The sequence below is a fragment of the Anomaloglossus baeobatrachus genome, chromosome 1, assembly GCF_048569485.1.
Source record: "Anomaloglossus baeobatrachus isolate aAnoBae1 chromosome 1, aAnoBae1.hap1, whole genome shotgun sequence".
NCBI lineage: Eukaryota > Metazoa > Chordata > Amphibia > Anura > Aromobatidae > Anomaloglossus > Anomaloglossus baeobatrachus.
Genome location: NC_134353.1, coordinates 539655686 through 539675917, shown reverse-complemented (window position 1 = coordinate 539675917; position 20232 = coordinate 539655686). Strand labels below are relative to the sequence as shown.

The 20232-nt window shown below is 41.5% G+C and overlaps 1 protein-coding gene across 2 annotated transcripts in view; it reads left to right on the top strand.

The window, feature by feature from the left end:
• Positions 1-20232, top strand: part of ABCA1 (ATP binding cassette subfamily A member 1) — a 162169-nt gene that overhangs the window by 39934 nt on the left and 102003 nt on the right. For both annotated transcript variants that reach the window (XM_075316595.1, XM_075316604.1), the window contains exons 4-5: positions 6656-6797; positions 7121-7233. In XM_075316595.1, the coding sequence (XP_075172710.1) occupies positions 6656-6797; positions 7121-7233 (255 nt within the window). The remainder of the gene's footprint in view (positions 1-6655; positions 6798-7120; positions 7234-20232) is intronic.

The window sequence follows — 20232 nt, the reverse complement described above, 5'->3', positions numbered from 1 at the left end:
AATACCCCTTTAAGTCACATATTTTGGTGGCCATCTTCCATCACTGCTAGTCTGATCCAAGTACTTTTGTTTACAGCTCCAATCTAAAATGGTGTTGGGATGATTTTTATTTCATATATTTTAACTCTAATTTCATGGTGTCAATTTATTGTGAGTCCTAGTGACTCTTAAAGCACATTTACATGTGCCAATGATTGGATATGATTTATTCACCATCGTAGATCCATATAAACGTGTGCCAGCCGCTGGTTTTTCATTTCTTCATCTTTTCTGCAGATTTTATAATGATTTTTGCCGGCAGCATATACTCTCTAATGAACTGTATAGGGATGAAAACTCATAAGAATGATTAAGTGTCCAACACTCCAAACTGATATAACCTTGTTCGGCATTCATTACAGGTTGACTGTCTGCCATTGTAAAAAGGCCATTAAAGGGGATGTTCATTTTGAGCTGCATCTGTCCTTAGACTATGTTCACATTAGTAAAGTACCTGATCTTTGTGTATATATTGCTTTGTTACCCCCCGGTTATCCCCCTATATAACCATGACCCTTTTTTCCTACTATTACCCCATGCTACCCCAACTCATGCCTCCCCATTTTAACTTGCAAAATCAATAAAAACATTTGAATCACATTAGTAAAGTACCAAATGCCAAGTATTCAAGTTACCACTACACCATAGCATACAGGTTAACTTACTAATCGATGGGGTTATGACTGCTGGGACCTTCCCATGGGGTTTCTGCAAAATCAAATGCTCAATCTTTGAGTGGAGCAGAGACTGAGCATGTGCACCACTGCCCCATTCATATCTATAGGACCACCAAAGATAGCAGAGCACAGTGTTCGGCTATCTGCAGCAGTCTTAGGCTATGTGCCCATGCTGCGGAAAATACGCGGATTTTGCCGCGGATTTCTCGCGGAAATGCCGCGGATTTTTCAGAAATCTGCAGCACAGCTACTCCCCAGCCATTTCTATGACATTTGGGAAATTCTGTGCCCACGCTGCGGATTTTTCCGCAGCGGAAATCATGCGGATTTCCGTGCGGAAAAATCTATAGCATGTCAATTATTGTTGCGGATTTACCTGCGAATTTTGCCTATTCAATTGAATGTAAAAAAAAAAAATCGCAAATCCGCAACAAATCCGCACAAAATCAGCACCTATGAAAAGGTGCGGATTCCAGGGGAATGCTGCGGATTTAGCTGCAGAAAAATCCGCAGATACAGAGTCCCGTGGGCACATAGCCTTAGGCCCAGTGCCCACGCTGTGTAGTTTTGACACGTATTTTCAGAAATCTGCAGCAAAATCTGAATGTCCATTGTGAATCCAGCAAAGTCTATGAGAATTCACTAGTGCTGTGCCCACATTGAGTATTTTTCCCTTGCATATTTGGTGCAGATTTGATGCAGAAAAAAAAAATCTGCAACAAATTCGCAAAGGAAAAATACTCAACGAGGACACAGCACTTCTGAATTCTCATAGACTTTGCTGGCTTCACAATGGACATGCAGATTTTGCTGCAGATTTCTGAAAATCTGCGTCAAAATCCGCATCCAAATGCGCAGCATGGGCACAGGGCCTTATAGGCAGTGAATGGCACTGAGTTGTGCATGCTCACCTCAATACTCCTGCTGTCAGGATCGGAACCAGTCTGACCCCCAGCAATCAGTAAGGTATCCCCTATGGTATGCATAGGAGTACACTTATAATCTTGGAAGAACCCCTTTAAAAATTAATTTGAGGAAAGTAAATTTGTAGATAAAGTGAAAAAGTATTCCAGCTCCACAGCTTCACAGTGAGGTCCGCGATTCACTTAATGACAGGTTTCTACATGATTTTATACTATGTAATGTAGACTTTCCAGAAAGAAGAACTATTCTAAGAAATCTGTGGCTTTTTGCATATGTGAACGACGTAAAAGAGACAGAGTTCACATAGATCTTCCTTTTTTCTTTATTGTTCTTAGAGATGTGGAGCGGGTTCTTTGGACTATGAATGCCCTTTTTTTCCGTTTTCTTCATTGTACAGTAGAGATTGCTGTTTCCTGTTGACTCTGGCAGAGAGCAGAGGTTTTAGGACACTAAACCTTGAAAAAGAACCAAAAAGAACTGCCTGCTGTCTGTGTAACACAATGACCCAGTAGAAAAGTGTTATCTTCTATAACCAGCTGCTGAGTGCTACGTTCAAGGTTCACTAGTAAGGTCATCTGGATCCACGTACATCGTTTTTGGCCATTTGACCTTGTTAGCATGGATGTTAGTCTTGTAGTCCAGCCTATGGACACTTTGCATGTGTAAGAGAAGTAGTTTAAATCCTAGGACATACACAAAAACATTAGGAAATAGAGTGATCAAAATATACCTATACAGTATATATTAGCCTTGGTTCCCTAAAATACAGATAGATCCAAAATACACCAAAACACAATCATTTTTTAATAAGAACCCCTTTGGCTAAAATTGCAATTTAATCTGTAGGCAGAATGATATAGAGATGGTTGATATATTTTGGGGGAAGAGATTTAGCATAAGATCTAGTTTATAGCTCCAAATCAGTGATTATTTACGGCTTAGCGATATTTGAGGCTAAATTAACTCTTATAGAATTTTCTAAAATTTACAGATCCAAATAATTAGTGATTCCATTCATGCACATCCCTCCCCCGAACAAAAGCAATACCATGGCTAAGAATGAGGGAGCCAAGCACTACTGCAACAGAAGAGCCACTAGCACCACTGGCATGAGCCATCTAGACAGTAGTAACTTCTAAGAAACACAGGTCACGTTCCGTCAATACCTGTTCTTCGACTCCTGGTGTTCATGTGACATTATTATGCCACATGACCCCAGCAGCCAATCAGCAGACATTATTGGGCTGCTGTGCTCTCATTTCTTCTTTTTTACATTCGTTCAAAGGAAAAGTGAGCACAGTAGCCCAATAGTGACCGGTCATTGGCTGCAGATCTCAAGTCACAAAATAATGTCAAGTGAGACCTGGGAGACTTGGCGCCAACATCACTGGAACGGCATCAGTCTGGAAGGAGAGTATGTGATATTTTTATATTATTAGGGGGACTACTTAATTTTACAAAGGGTTGACGGGGTAGTGGACAACCCCTTTAATATTAATCTATTCAGTTCCTGAAGCTCTACAACATACTACCTGCAGATTATAATGACAAGTGTAAAAAAATTATGAAATATATACATGTATTAATGTGAGAATATTTCTAATGATTATATTGGTACAGCAAGTGGGCAAAGCTACTATTTTACTAGATCACAAAATTGCTACGTTTCATTTGAGGCTTTTCTGTTTGTTCAAATGTGAGTCTTTATCAGTTTGTAGTCACTCTGACCTGTGTAATCAGCAGGTATCTGCTGTTTACGGAGAAAAAAAATATTGATCAAGGTCCATTAGCATGGTTTATGTTACCAGTCTATGCAACAAAGTGCATGTCTTGTATCGTAAAGGGGTGGTCTAAGAGTTCAAAAGAAGCAGAAGAGGTACTAAAGTAAAAATAAAAAGGGCTCACCTTCTCAACCCCTAGGAGTTACAGAGCAGGTGCTCTAGAGATCCAACCAGTATTTGTAGACTAGCAGGTGACCACTGCAGTCAATCACTGGCCTCTGTAGCTATGAGTTACTTTATTGTTGTTCTCCGGGCGCCTTTTAAAAAAAAGGGGTTCACCACTATAGCATCTGCCCTGGATCGGTGGGAAATAGAAGAGTTGAGAACCAATTTTTTCTTTGTTTTTTAATAATGCAGAACTTTTATATTATCTTTTTATCATATGATGCTTGCACAACTAAGCCTAGTATGGAGGAAGCTCTTGCTTATGTAGTGGGATGTAAAAATAAGGGTTACTTTGCATGCTGCGACATCGCTAGCTGATGCTAGCTATGCCGAGCGCGATAGTCCCCGCCCCCGTCACAGATGCGATATCTTGTGATAGCTGCCGTAGCGAACATTATCGCTATGGCAGCTTCACATGCACTCACCTGCCCTGCGACGTCGCTCTGGCCGGCGACCCACCTCCTTCCTCCTTCCTGCCCAGGGACGTCACATGGCAGGCGGCCAATAGAAGTGGAGGGGCGGAGATGAGCGGGACGTAAACATCCCGCCCACCTCCTTCCTTCCGCATTGCAGGCGGGACGCAGGTAAGGAGATGTTCCTCGCTCCTGCGGCTTCATACACAGTGATGTGTGCTGCAGCAGGAACGAGGAACAACATCATACCTGTCGCTGCAGCGAAATTATGGAAATGACCAACACTACACAGATCACCGATTTTCGACGCTTTTGCGATCGTTTATCGGTGCTTCTAGGCTTTACATGTTGCGACGTCATTACCGGTGCTGGATGTGCGTCACTTTCGATTTGACCCTGACGAGATCGCAGTAGCGATGTCGCAACATGCAAAGTACCCCAAAGGCTGTGACCACAGAGTTTTTTGAGGCATACAAAATCTCTATAGAAAACACTCTATCTGACGTTTTCTAGGCTTTTTTGTCCTTATGCGTTTTTTTGTTATGTTTCCTGAGCATTTTGCTAATGTTTTCCTGTAGTATATGCTTGACACGTTTTGTAAAGACGTGTACCCGTGTCCAAAAACCCTGTGTTACTCCTGAAAATATCCGCACCAAAATGCACAAAGGCAATCTACTCTGAGTATTGCACTTTTGCTGCATTTATTAAATGCCTTTTTGATATTTTTTAGATTCAGATTTTTTTTTTTTGTTAATGCATTTTGTGCTACAAAAACACTGGAATTTTGCACTTAAAAACCTACTCTGTATTTTTACATGCATTTTTCAGGCTCTACACATAAAAAATGGTCTAAAAAAGCACAGATTTCTGTTTTTGTGAAATCACATCCTCTTTGCCTGGACTGTTAAACACAACTGATGTTCTGCAGAAAAAAAATGAAGCATAAAAACTATTAGTATTTGTGCTACCTGGAAACACGTTCTTATATTTTTTTTTTTTCATGGGTGATTTTCTAATGTTTTTGGAAATGTATTAACTGATGAATAAAATGCCACCATTTTCTGGGGTGAAAAATGGCTCCAAACCATTGATTTCCAAAAGAACAAACACCTGAAGAATGGTCAGGTCAATTCTCTTAAATCTTTTTCATGTTTGAAAATTGCATCATTTTAGTCTTTTAGTTCTTAGGACTAGGAAATGAGCATTGATTAGGGGTAGGAAATGTGTACAGATTAGGGTTAAGGATTAGGAAATGTGCAAAGATTAGAGTCATGAAATAGATTAGTGTTAGGAAATGTGTACGGACCAGGCCCTATAAAAAAAATAGCCAATCAGTGGCCTTGAAGATCAGGTGACCGGTGATCATGATGTTATCTTTTCCGATGTGGTTTAGACTGTCAGATCCCAGGAGTACGAGATGAGCAAAAAGAATAATAGGACCCTGATTGTATCCCTCTTTGGATTAGTAAGCTGACGCAATGTTATGATATATCATAAGAGATGTCAGGAAAGCTGGGCAGATAGGAGGTTCACAGAGCTCTAATGTGGCAGTCAAGAGCTACCGGTGTGGCTCTTGACCAGAGTACCGTAAATCATTTTGTTCGGCTCTAAGATGTGCCGCCTTTTTGTCTTATATAAGTTCGCTTTTTACTACTAACTTTTAAAGAACACTGGAAATTCTCTTCACCTGGGGGAAAGCGCGTAAGGCTCACCTCACATTGTGGTATTTTTGCACAAAACCGGATCCGTTACAAATGCGTTTCAGTTTAATTAATTTCCAATGGAATCACGGCAAAATGCGGTCACATGCGGTTGTGTATGACACACGCAACCGCATGTTACCGCATCTTGCCGTGATTCCATTGGAAATTAATTAAACTGTAACGCATTTGTAACGGATCCGGTTTTGCAGCAAAATGCCGCTGATGTGACGTGAACCTAACATAGGCAAAGGCCTCATTCTAAAAGTATAGAGTATGTGCAAGTGTGCAAAGTGATGGTTTAAGTGATCACTGGTGACATTACACAGAACACTTCAACCTGCACATCTGGAGCAATGAGGTTGTGTTCTTGGAAATGCTTCCATAGCATCATGGATATTTATCATTACTTACATTAGGCTGTGTGCCCGCGATGGGCTTTTGGTGAGTTTGACGCTACCTGTTTTCACTGCATCAAAACGCAGCATCTTACAGGTCCAGGAAAGTGGATGGGCTTTATAGAAATTTCCTGCTTGGAAATGGTGCAGCAATTCTGCCACATTGAAAACTGACCATTGCAGGAACATAGCCTTACTCGCCGTGCATCCTCTGCTTCCAGCGATCTGCCGGATACATTTCATTGCACAGGCTGCTGCCATCTACACAGAACCCTGAAGGGTCATTCACTTTGGAAATTGTAATCGCTTTCCCGTGATATTTGCTAATTTCTGTAACTTTTTTATAAATTGACCTTCTTTATATGCAAACATTTTCTTCCTTCATCGGAGCTCATGGTAATGAGACCCAGGCCCTCCAGCTGGATTACCAGCAAGTGCTGTAACTTGTCGCTTCCCTGTGCAGCTGCTTGTCAGCGGGGTGATTTATTCTTCTAACCACACGATATATACACAGTATTATTTTATTTTTATACTTATGTTTGTGTTTTTTTTCAATAGGCCATTTTCCAAATAAAGCAATGCCATCTGCTGGAACTTTGCCATGGGTACAGGGGATTATTTGCAATGCTAATAACCCGTGTTTTCGATACCCAACACCAGGGGAGTCCCCAGGAATCGTTGGAAATTTCAATAGGTCCATGTAAGTGAATTTGCCTGTTCTACTGTTGTATTCTGATTATTATTATTATTATTATAAGTCTGTGTGATAAAATGGAGCTTTTAAGTACTTAATGAGTATATCTCATTTTGTATGGTATTCCTATAGAAAAGATTGTATCAAAACTGCAGTAACCAGCCATGTGATACATAGCTGAAATAAGGGACTCTGACACTACATCAAGTTGCTCTCAGATGGGGTAGCACAAACTTGATGACATTTTCCCTTTAAGAGAAAGGTTCTACATAGTGAAATGTTCCAGATTTTTGTGTAAAATCTAATTATCGCTTTTTGCATAATTTTAGAGTTTCACGGTTGTTTTCTGATGCAAGAAAGTTGCTGCTATATAGTCAAAAAGACACAAGTGGGAAGGACCTGCACAAGTTCCTGGCAAGTTTGCATAGGTTTCGGGGGACTGGTAAGTTTTCCTTTGAAGGCAATACTGTTCTGAGAGTCCTTATATAATTACATTTACTTACACTTAACATCTAGACTCTTAAAACCTGAAGATTACATAAAACAATTCTTTTAGACTTTGAATGAAGAATTGTGGAATTGCATACACGTGATCCTTCATTATAATACACAGCTTCCTTAAAAGTTCCTCTCTGGGAATCCAGCGTTGCAGACTGTAGGAGGGATTATATATTATCTCAGTTTTTGATACTCCAAGGTTTTTATCTCAAACTACACCAACTGTTAGATAATAGCTGTAGTGGTTACATCAAATTGCAACTATTGCATAAGGGAGTTTATTATATTAGCTCAGAACGACTCCCTACATGTACAATATTGCAGTTATAAAGCCCCGGTGGCCCATAGAAGGATCAGATGTTATCTATATTACCCCTAATCACATTTGCAACCCCTAGGTTTGTACTTCAAACTGCATCTGCTGAACATGTGCATCGAGTATTATACATTGCTAGCTGTGTCCCCTACATGGCATGTGGAAGAAGGTGCTCTGGTCAGATGAGACCAAAGTAGAATGGTATGTGTGGTGGAAAATTAACACTGCACATAAAATTGAAAACACCATCCCCATTGTCAAACATGGTGGTGGCAACATCATGCTGTGGGGAGGCTTTACTTCAAGCAGGGACAGGGAAGCTGGTCAGAGTTAATGGAAAGATGGATAGAGCTAAATACAGGGCAATCCTGGAGGAAAACCTGTTAGAGACTGCAAAAGACTTGAGACTGGTGCGTAGGTTCACCTTTAAGCAGGACATGATACCTAAACATACTGCCAGAGCTACAATGGAATGGTTTAGAGCAAAGCATATTCATTTGTGTGAATAGCCCAGTCACAGTGCAGGCCTAAATACCATTGAGAATTTGTGGAAAGACTTGAAAATTGCTGTTCACACACTTTCTCCATCCAATCTCACTGAGCTAAATCTAGCTTGCAAAGAATGGGCAAAAATGACAGCCTCTATTGTGTAAGGCTATGTGCGCACTTTGCGTTGAGTTTGTTGCAGTTCTAAACGCATCCTCTGGCAGAAATTGTCTTTGTCAAATTTGATTTTGACGACAAAAACGCTAAAAATACGATTGCGTTTTTACCGCGATTTACATGCTTTTTCCTTGCTTAAAGTCAGATGCGTTTTGAATACAAATGCATTAATAAATAAAGTTTAAACATTCAAACACTATGAAAAAAAAGGAAAAAAATTATAACAAATATCATGATTAAAATCATGCACAAAATAGTTAATTTTATTAAAATGCTAACTGTGTTCTAATATTTATGTATAAAATAACGTTAAATTATGGATTTTCATTAATTTAATTGTCGGACTGTGTGTGTAAAGGGACATATCATGCCCTTAATATAAAGGCAAAAACGCATGCATTTATTATGTCAAAAAAGCACGCTTTCTACATCAAAAATGCATGTAAAACGCTGGGATTTTGATTTTGTATGAGTTTTGAAAGTTCTCATTGACTCTAGTGTCAGCAAAACGCTGCCAAAATGGCAAAATAATTGACATGCTGCTTCTTTAAACGCAGAGATTTTGACAAATTTTCTGCAACTGAAACGCTGCGTTTTTAACAGCATTGTGCGCACAAGAAAGGTCTATTTCACATAGACTGCCTGAAAATCAAAACGCATGCATTTGGCATTAAAACACTGCAGTTGAAAACGCTGCGGAAACGCATGAAAAAAAGCAAAGTGCGCACATGGCCTAAAGCTGGTAGAGACTTAACCCAAAAGTCTTGCAGGAGTAATTGTAGTGAAAGGTGGTCCTACAAAGTATTGACTCAGGGATGAATACAAATTCACGTCACAATTTTAATAATAAAATTTTTAAAATATTTAGAAAACCCTGTATCATTTGCTACTTTGTGCTTGTATATTCCATGAAATTCCATTTTCCATTTCCAAAATTTACGTTTGTAGGTGTGACATGAAAAAAATGTAGAAAAGTTCTCAGGGTATGAATACTTTTTCGAGGCACTGTATATGTCTATGTCTTAATGTCATTGATATCTGCCTACATAGCAGTAGCTTTCGGCTTAAGGTCAGCTTAGTAGAATGTCTTCCTTTATCAGTTATTGATAAACTGTTTTCAGTTATGTGCACTCTGTGTAGTGTACAATCAATACAGGACAAAGGGCTATTGCTGTAAGAATTATAGACCCAAGCCCCAATGGTATTTTTCCTATGTGTACAAATATGGATTTGTATATTCAGATTAGCATTTTCACTAAGAAACACCTACATTTGGATTTTGGTTGGATAAAGGTAGCACAATATTATGTAACATATGTCTACCTTACAGGATGACAGTTAGATGTTTTTTGACTATTGCAAAAGTGTGCATTCAACCAGGAGTAGTACCAGTGGTAACAGTGTTCCCACGCTTCTAATCCCACCAGCAGTGCATCTAAGGTGCTCTTGCCGACTTTTGTTTTCTTGGCTGCAATGATGAGGTGGTCGTCTACGCCATGTGACTGCTGTCCTACCTCTGAGGCCAGTGAATCACTGCAGTGGTCATGTGTAGAATACAGGGCTGTAGCCAGATAAACGGTAGACCACCGGGATGACCGGTGATGTAGTGTTGGAGCGACGGGGGTGAGTACGGCTATTTTATCTAGATTCTTGGATCCAAGTACATCTGCCCTGGGATTTCTGGTTTGGATGAGAGGTTCTCTTCTCAAAAGATGTGACCGTTTCAACCAAATTCATCTGGTAAACTGATAATCTGGGAAGACCATTCCCTTCCCATTTCCAAAGAGGTGGTCTTCATAGACATTTCATTGTACCTAATGAATAACATGTATGAGAAAAGTTTGGTGATTCTAAATTCAACCAATCACATGGTAATTCTGCAGAATGAGGTCAGTTTCTCTTCTGCTTTGAGTTGACCATGAGGAAGTCAACTGTCTTCAGGCCAGAGGTAACGATTTCATAATATCCACAACTGTTTAAAGTAGATTTACAATTTAAGGCTTCTTTCACACGTACTTGCCTCCGGTACGTGTTTGGCAGTTTTCTCACGGAAGTATTTGCGCACGGAACGTGTGTCCGTTCCGTACTTACGTGTGTCCGTGTGCTTCTCACGCCGACATGTCCGTTTTCTCTCCGGCATCACGGGTGTCACACGGAACGCAAACGTGTCACACGTAATGCAAATGGACCACATGGATGTGTTCCGTGTGACACGCATCGGAGAGAAGACCTTTGTCTGTGAGAAAAAAAAAACAAAACTTTACTCACCTTCTCCAGCCCTGCAGTCTGTGCCGCTGCTGTCACTTGCTGCTGACCACCGCTCATTATGCTAATTGAATATTCACTTCACTGCGGCCGGAAGCAGCAGCAGCGGGGAGTCTGCAGGACGGTGACCGAAGATCAGCACCACGGACAGCGACGTCAGGGACAGGTGAGTAGAAAGTTCCCATTCTCCGTGTGTTAACACGGATAACACACGGAGAACACACGTAGCCAATAAACACGGCTCACAGAGGGGCAAAACGCACCTCTGACACGTCCGTGAAAAACGTGTGTGGTTTTTCACGAACGTGTGAAAGAGGCCTAAAGAATAGTTTGGGGTTTATAAACCCTATTTACAAATACCCTAATAAAAGGTTCTGAGTTAAAAAAAGGGAGAGCTCCACCAACATGTCAGAGCAGAGACCATCTACAAAAAGCATCAGACATATCCTTCTAGGTGCTAGCAGGACTGTATTGACACATCTCCACATGCTTTACTCCATGGTCCCACAGGTTCCTTCAGTGCATGACTTTGAACTTGTCATTTCAGGGTTCTGCATTAGGAAGTGGTGGTATAAATATAACTAGAAGGAAACCAAATCTGGACCACTCATTTAGGTAACCTCTTTAGGCCGACATATTGTTACAAAGTGCATGGAGCATTGAGTACACATTGCTGGGTGATTGGATACAATTCTAGTATTCATCGGAAATCCAGAGAGTGGTTTATCAACTCCATAAATAAGAGGCTTTGATTACTAACCTTTTAACAAATGAAGCAATTTTTACAGGGTTCAAGAATCCTTGATGGGTAGATAATTACAATCAGATACATTGGATTCTTTTCCTGCACATAGTGGGAAATCTGGAACCGAAGACATGGACAAGATAAGGAAAATTACGCATGCAGCAGAAATGAGACTCGTGACTTATTCATTAGGTCGGCATAAATACCCATGGTGAAGTTTCATTTCCTCCATTCTACACGTTCCATATTTTTGGACGGTTACTTAATATGTTTTTGCATGCAGCTTTGGAGCCCAGATGAACAATATTGCTCAACACTTCCCTTTGACACATAGAACTTCTTGCTTTATTCTGCAATAGATAGAGTTGTCTGAGTTCATTTATTTCCAGAATACACAGCCATGTTTTATCCTATCAAGAATGCTTTCTTAAAGCAAGCCAGTGTAAGGAAAAGTAGGGAAAAATGCACTTGAAGCGTGCCCAAGCAGTGGTTTATATAGAACACTATGAGACCACACAGTTTGACGTTTGTTGATTGTGTGGTTTATTGCTGCCTTCTCTTTAAATTCTGGGACCTATGAACACATAAGTGGTACGGGGTTGGTTTGCCTCCCAGCTTCATCCTCAAAGCATACATTTCTTCCACCCTGAACTACTTGTTGTGCGGTTATTTTCATGCCTAAGTAAGGAGATATTACATCATAAGACGTATGCAAATGTCTTGGAAATTATTTTGGTGCATTTTATACTGGGTGGCCTTAGGACCTTAATGTATATTTAAGACCGCAAATATATGATTTTCCTGTTACTTTGTTAGCTTTTTGCCAGATCTACATGTGGGGCAGCCACAATTTGATTATATCTCCCCTACAGTTTGCTCAGGAATGATTTTGGTCAATACGCTATCTATGTACCGCGCATGGACCAATGCAAGTGAATGAGGTAATTCATATGAAAGTTTTTACACACAGACCAGTGGTCCTTGATTAAAAAATTGCTGCATGCACTAGTCTAATCCATTTTTTCGAATCAGTCTTGCCTATAAAATTCAATGGGTGCATTGGAAAAACCATCCTTATGGCATCCATTTTTTAATTGGGCCATTGCATTTTCACCCATTTTCACCCATCCATCTATCCCAGTACATACTTTAATGTTGCACATTTGAAACCAGCCTTATAGAATGACTTCCATTTTATCTATGGACTTTGTCCATTTTATCTATTACTAGCTGTAGTACCCGGGCATTGCCCGGGATAGTAACTGTCTCTCTGTCTCTCTCTCTCTATGTCTGTCTGTCTGTTTCTATCTCTCTGTCTTTGTATCAGTCTATCTTTCTCTATCTCTGTGCTCTGTGTCTGTCTGTCTCTCTATCTCTGTGTCTATCTCTCTCTATCTCTGTGTCTGTCTCTATGTCTGTGTCTGTCTGTCTCTCGCTTTCCCCGTCTGTCTCTTTCCTGGTCTGTCTCTTTTCTGGTCTGTCTCTTTCCTGATCTGTCTCTTTCCTGGTCTGTCTCTTTCCTAGTGTACAACAATATAGCAAAAGCAATTACCCAATGTTTGAGAAGGTTGGTAGCTAGGTAATGTTAAAATATAACCTTTAATATAATCATTAAAAACAGGGGATGTGAGACAAACAAAACATATAAAACATGTAAAACCCTTAAAAAACCTTTCTGACTTTGAGAGTCACATTCATCTCTCAGAGAGGGTTGTGAGCCACATTTAGTTCCTGACCCTCACAATGGTAACACCCAGAGCCACCATTACCAGTATAATGACAGCCAAGCTTTTCCACAGACATCACCCCACCAAGGCAGTATACCAATATTCGGGGGTTCCTACCTCTAGCCAGGTTTGCTCTTCTGTGTGAGAAGACCTGCTCTTCATAGCTGTTTGCAAGACCTGGTGCTAATGCAGCTAACTGGAAGACAGCCGCGAGCCAAACATCATGGGCCTGTGAGCCACACATTATGGGCCCGCGAGCCACACATGGGCCCACGAGCTACATGTGACTCCCGAGCCACAGGTTGGGGACCCCTGATGTAAAACACCAGACTGCACTTGGATGACGTCCAAGTGCAATCCGATTTATGCGGATACAGACAATGGAGATGATGGAGAGATTAAGTTCTCCATTTTATCTGCACCTGTAATCCAATTTACTTATGAGAGAATCGGATCACAGTAAACTTACGAGCATCGTTAACGATTTTTAGATACCGTATCCAAAATATATATATATGTTACACAATATTGTCTTTAAAAAGCAGAGCTTAGGTTACTAGGTTACCAAAATCTAAATATGAGTTATTAGTTTTGCTAAGAGTTTTTGTCAGCAGTATATATCACTGGTGTATGGACCGTTCTTGGAACCAAGCTATTAGAGAAGGTCTCACTTCAGCAGAGATCATACTTGTTTTGTAGTGTAATCTTTTCAGCCTCAGTCCTTTAGATGACTGTGGATTAGCAGTGCACTTGTGCTAAAAGGCATCGGATTGATTTTGCGGTTAAGGCAACTACGCTGTTAGTTCCTATTGGATATATTTCGTATTTCTGTGCCAAGGAACACTCAAACATTCAGTACAATGTGAAGCCTCACTTACTATAATTTCTCATATATCAGAAGCTGCATTTAGGCTAATACTATGTTTCCGTTAAGGTGTGCTGTATATACGAGGTTGACAGGTCAGTTATACAGTCTTCCTATGATGACCTTTCAGAAGAGTTGAAGAAGAATCTGGCTGGCACAGCATATACAGACTGGTTTTCTGTTACAAGGTCTGGAGTTCAGCTCCCGGCAGCATTGTATGACGGGTGACATCCAAGAAGAGACTCTTAAGAAATACACATTTATGTTCTGGATAAATCTCGCCATCTTTGTGTATCATATCCATCTAAATGCTTGCTAGAATTCGTTTTAAAAGGTCAAAGATGTAAGGTTATCTGTTGGTATTGGTTTCCACTTCCTATACTGTATTAGCGTGTATGCAGTTATTAACAAATGATTTGCTCTTGTAGATCAAATACTGTACATTCAGAGAACCAGCACCCGTATACAAATATTCTATATACGTATATGAGAATATACTACAAAAGTGAGCACCACATTTTAATGTTTGTTCCAATTTTTGATCTGTGGTTTTGGCTGGAGGGATAGTGTTTACCTTCTTGGGATATATCCACTAGGATGTATGTAAAGCCTGCTTTACATGTTACGATTTCGCATACGATATCTTATGCGATCGTAACTGCCCCCATCGTATGTGTGGCACGTTCAATTTGTTGAATGTGCCGCACAAACGATTAACCCCCGTCACACGTACTTACCCGTCCATACGACCTCGATGTGGGCGGCGAACGTCCACTTCCTGGAGTGGGTGGGACGTTCAGCGTCACATCGACGTCACGCGGCAGCCGGCCAATAGATGCGGAGTGGCAGAGCTGAGCGGGATGTAAACATCCCGCGCACCAGCTTCCTTCCGCATTACCGGCTGGGAGCCGCAGGACGCAGGTAAGATCTGTTCATCGTTGCGATGTGTGCTACCACGGGTACGATGAACAATCTGACATTAAATTCATGAGGAATGAACGACGTGCATGCGATGAACGTTTTACCGTTCAATCGCAATCGCACGTACCTGTCACACACTGCAATGTACCTTACGATGCCGGATATGCGTCACTTACGACGTGACCCCGCCAACACATCGTAAGATATATTGTAGTGTGTAAAGCGGGCTTAAGTAGTGATACCCTCACCCATAGCTGTGCCATAATTAATGGAAGAGATACCAAATTAGGAATTAAAGGGCTTCTAGTATTCAGTTATTTCATCGCTACTTGTGATCCTCCCCTTTAAGCATGACAACCTTCAATTTGGTAAAGCAAAACATAAAAGACAGGGTATGATGGGTAAGCCGTGACTAGTAGTAACCCAGTAAAATAATAATGCTCCTGTAGTATTTTGTAAATGTATGTGGCAGATCAGATCAGTAGCCAAAGTGTCTGTAAACCAGAGACTGCGTATATTCTGTAAGGTTTTCTGTTCACGCATTATAAATACACATCCCGATGGGCTCATATGTTCAGTTTCACCATGAGACACCGCCTGTCTAGTAATGCAACAAGGGAATTATGTAAGACATTTCTCTAGCGCCAGAGGAAATATGCGAGCACTTTATAAACATGGCTTTTCTTCTTGCAGTATAGAAGGAAAAGATGTATAAGAGGCAGTAATGGCAATTGAGAAGCTTTGACCACAAGAGAAATCTGAGAAAAGCTAAGATAAAAACAAAATGAGCACATACCCTGCGGTGATAGTAACAGTACATATAAATAACATAGGGCACTTATTTAACATGATTTTGATCAAAAAAAGCATAAAAGCCATGCTATTATGACAAGGTGTACCCCAATCTGCACGGTCCTAGCCTCTAATATTCAAACCTCACTTTGTGTCAGCCGACCTCAATATAGATGGGGGTAGAGCAGGACCTGGGCCCAACTAGTCTGGACAAAAGAGAAATATGGCATAACATGCTTAAAAATAGTCACTGGGTTTGTGCTTCACACTTTAAGGGCAGCATATAATATGGCCAGACACCTTAATTCCAATGGTGTACTACTTAAAGGGAATCTGTCAACAGGTTTTTGCTACCTCATCTGAGAGCAGCATGATGTAGTCAAAGAGATTCTGAATCCAACAATATATCACTTAGATTACTGGGTGCAGCCGTTCTTATGCAATCTGAATTTTTAAGTTTAGTCATGTAGCTGAGCCCAGGTAGCTGTTACCGCTTACTCCAGGCTCTCTATAGAGATTGTGCATTGACAGTGAGGTGTCAATCACAGCAGGGACATGTCTGACAACAAGGCACGTGCCACATAGACCTAGCAATGATAATCACCAAGTCATATAGCCTTTAGTTTCAGTAAACAACAACACAGAGCCTAATACGAGACACATAGTTGAATTTTATTTTTTAACACCTACAGCATGCTGGCTTCAGCTAACATAGCATAAACCTGCTGACAGATTCCCTTTAATGGGCTTTGATATCAGTGTCTTATCTTCTGCAGCTCTGCCAGTTCTTTCAAAGATGATGTGCCTAACCCACTTACACAATTGAGTGATAACTTTATGCCTACACAGAGCATAGGCAGCAAGCTGCCAATCCGATTAGGAGGGCGAGGATAGCTGGAGCTCATGAATATGAAGGAGTGTATCACTGAGAGGACTAGCAAAGCTGTAGCAAATAAAACAGTGGATTTTATCAAAACTACAATAGGGAGCCAAATAAGTGATCCAGTGCTGGAATCAGGGTCTCTGCCTCTACGTTATGATGTTCTTAGATGGGGTAGCAAAACCTGGGAACATATTCCCTTGGTTGTAGATTATCCTTACTTCTCACTCACAATAATGGTTTAGGGTATTGTCATTTGTAGGGCATGTATTATCCAAGATTAAGGAGCATTATATCATTGGAAGACATCATCACTTCATATACACTAGAAGCTTGATTACATCAGCCCGGGCAAAGATCAATGTTATTTAAAGGGACGTTGTCGTCTGATTCATGCTGATCGAACCATGGGCAGCATGAATCAGTCTGGCTGTACTAATACCTTCATGTATTTTTACCTGTCTGCAGTAATACTCACAGGTTCTGATTAGAGTTGAGCGGATATTGAAAAAGAAGTCCGGGCCCCATATATGTCAATTGGGAGTGGAGTCCGGGGAAAAGAGAGAGAGAAAGAGGAGAGAAGAAAGAGAGAGAGAAAAAAAATCAGAGCCGGATCGTATGCTGAAACCGCGCGGATCCGGAGTTTTTACAGTTAGTGTCCGCTCAACACTAGTTCTGATTCATACTACTCAGGGTTCGGGCAGACTGAACCTAACAACATGTTCCCTAGTGTTTCATTGTGGCATCCATTAGCAGTAAGATCTGGAATATTTTATTAGGGTGTTCATGTCTGTCATACCTCATTTCTTGTTTTCCAAAAGAATGGAACAATGATACATGGGGTTAGACACCTCATACTTGCCACGCTAAGCAAGTCAGCTTTCTAATCTTATTAGCAAACCCTTGTAAAGTCCTTGATTTTAGCATATAATCTCTGCGGCAACTTGCTTATCTGGATGCAGGGTAAACCAGGTCATTCCTGTCATCTGCTGTTTATGAAAACAGACTTGTTGACTCTGAAGTGTGACAGATCCAGCCACAGACATAGTATTAAAAAATGCCTAAGCGTCAATCCTGACAGGCATGTCATATCACTTTAGAATTGTGTCCTATCAACAGCTCGGACGTTGCTGTCACGGAAGTATTCTAATTCCAGAAGCTTGGCCATGATAAGGGGTACTCTTCACAACATTCAACCAGAAACGTCTTTAGAAATAAGGCACTTTTTTGCCCGTCCGAAAAAACAAAATTGATGCATCCGTGATATTTTTTTATTTTTGCAGCTGGATGAACCTGTATATATTATTATGATTGTAATCTCCATACTTTTCCAGTTCTCCGGGAAGGCCAACTAATATCTACATATGAGTACTCTAAGCTGTAAACATGTATAATGTAAAAATCATTATGGTTTTCCGATGTTGACTGTCCATGATTTTTGGATACGTTGACCAGGAAAGATGTAAATTCAAATTGGCAGTTTGAACTGGATGGAAATGGAAGTCTGAAAAGTAGTATTGCAAGAGCTCAGGATGTATGTCAGGCCGATGCTTAGTGATTTTGCTATAAATAAAGGGGTATACAGGTAGCAGTCGCACCCAACCACGATGGCTGATGAGGTCCAAAAACTCAACTGCCACAAATGGCAAATAGGAGGGTAAAAATTTTGCATTTCACCCAAAGATCTTCATCTTGTCCTTTTCCAGTTCCATGTTTGCTTTATGGTGAATGAACTTAATAATCTAAAGCCCGCTTTACACGTTGCAATTTTGTATACGATATCGTATGCGATTTGCAACTACCCCATCGTATGTGTGGCACGTTCAATTTGTTGAACGTACCACACAAACGATTAAGCCCCGTCACACGTACTTACCCGTCCATACGACCTCGCTGTGGGTGGCGAACGTCCACTTCCTGGAGTGGGAGGGACGTTCGGCGTCACATCGACGTCACGCAGCAGGCGACCAATAGATGCGGAGGGGCGGAGCTAAGCGGGACGTAAACATCCCGCCCACCTCCTTCCTTCCGCATTACCGGCCGGGAGCCGCAGGACGCAGGTAAGATCTGTTCATCGTTCCCGGGGTGTCACACACTGCGATGTGTGCTGCCCCGGGTACGATGAACAACCTGACGTTCAATCCATGAGGAATGAACGACGTGCGTGCGATGAACGTTTTACTGTTCATTCGCAATCGCACGTAGCTGTTACACACTTCAATGTACCTTACAATGCCGGATGTGCGTCACTTACAACGTGACCCCGCCGACACATTTTAAGATACATTGCAGCGTGTAAAGCCAGCTTAAGAAGTCAAAGTATCCAAGAACTCATACTTTTAGCCATGTGTTTCATCAGTGTTTTTTTATATCTTGTTCATTTATATCTTATTTGGTTGTGTGGGGATTCAATGATTGTATATCTTGTTGTGAACGCCTATTGTAGCTGGTACACATCTGCTGCACAGCTATCTTAATTGTGGCGCCCATCCTTTAATAGCACCTGTCCCATATCTATTGTATGGGCACTTTCAGAGCGGGAATAATTAATTGTATTGCTTGATTTAATTTTTTATTGAAGTTCTTTAGTTCTAACCGTGTTGCCCCCGGGCTCTGTTCTTTAAGGGTATGCTCCTAATGTCTTTTTCCTAGGTGGATTTGGAGTGGGTACACTCTGAAAGCTAATCCTAGCATAGAGTGTAAAAATGACTGATATCCAAGAGGTTCAGGGAATAAAGACTAACATATGTAAACCCCCAAAAACAGATAAAACCACTTTTATTGAATACGGTATATGTTAAACTTGGGCTAACAACATAGAAATAGATAATTTAGTTATATACACAGATACTGTTCTTTCCCTGATAGTACACAATATGTTCTGTGAACTTAAGCTGGTGTCACACATAACGACGACGACAACGACGTCGCTGCTACGTCACCATTTTCTGTGACGTTGCAGCGACGTCCCGTCGCTGTCGCTGTGTTTGACATCCAGCAACGACCTGGCCCCTGCTGTGAGGTCGCCGGTCGTTGCTGAATGTCCAGCTTCATTTTTTGGTCGTCACTCTCCCGCTGTGACACACACATCGCTGTGTGTGACAGCGAGAGAGCGACGAAATGAAGCGAGCAGGAGCCGGCACTGGCAGCTGCGGTAAGCTGTAACCAGCGTAAACATCGGGTAACCAAGGGAAGACCTTTCCCTGGTTACCCGATGTTTACGCTGGTTACCAGCCTCCGCCGCCCTTGCTGCCAGTGCCGGCTCCTGCACTGTGACATGTGGCTGCAGTATGCATCGGGTAATTAACCCGATGTATACTGTAGCAAGGAGAGCAAGGAGCCAGCGCTAAGCAGTGCGCGCGGCTCCTTGCTCTCTGCACTGTGACATGTAGCTGCAGCACACATCGGGTTAATTAACCCGATGTGTGCTGCAGGAGAGCAAGGAGCCAGCGCTAAGCGCGGCTCCCTGCTCTCTGCACTGTGACATGTAGCTGCAGCACACATCGGGTTAATTAACCCGATGTGTGCTGCAGGAGAGCAAGGAGCCAGCGCTAAGCGCGGCTCCCTGCTCTCTGAACTGTGACATGTAGCTGCAGCACACATCGGGTTAATTAACCCGATGTGTGCTGCAGGAGAGCAAGGAGCCAGCGCTAAGCGCGGCTCCCTGCTCTCTGCACATGTAGCACAGCGACCTTATGATCGCTGCTTCTGCTGTGTTTGACAGCTAAGCAGCGATCATAACAGCGACTTACAAGGTCGCTGTTACGTC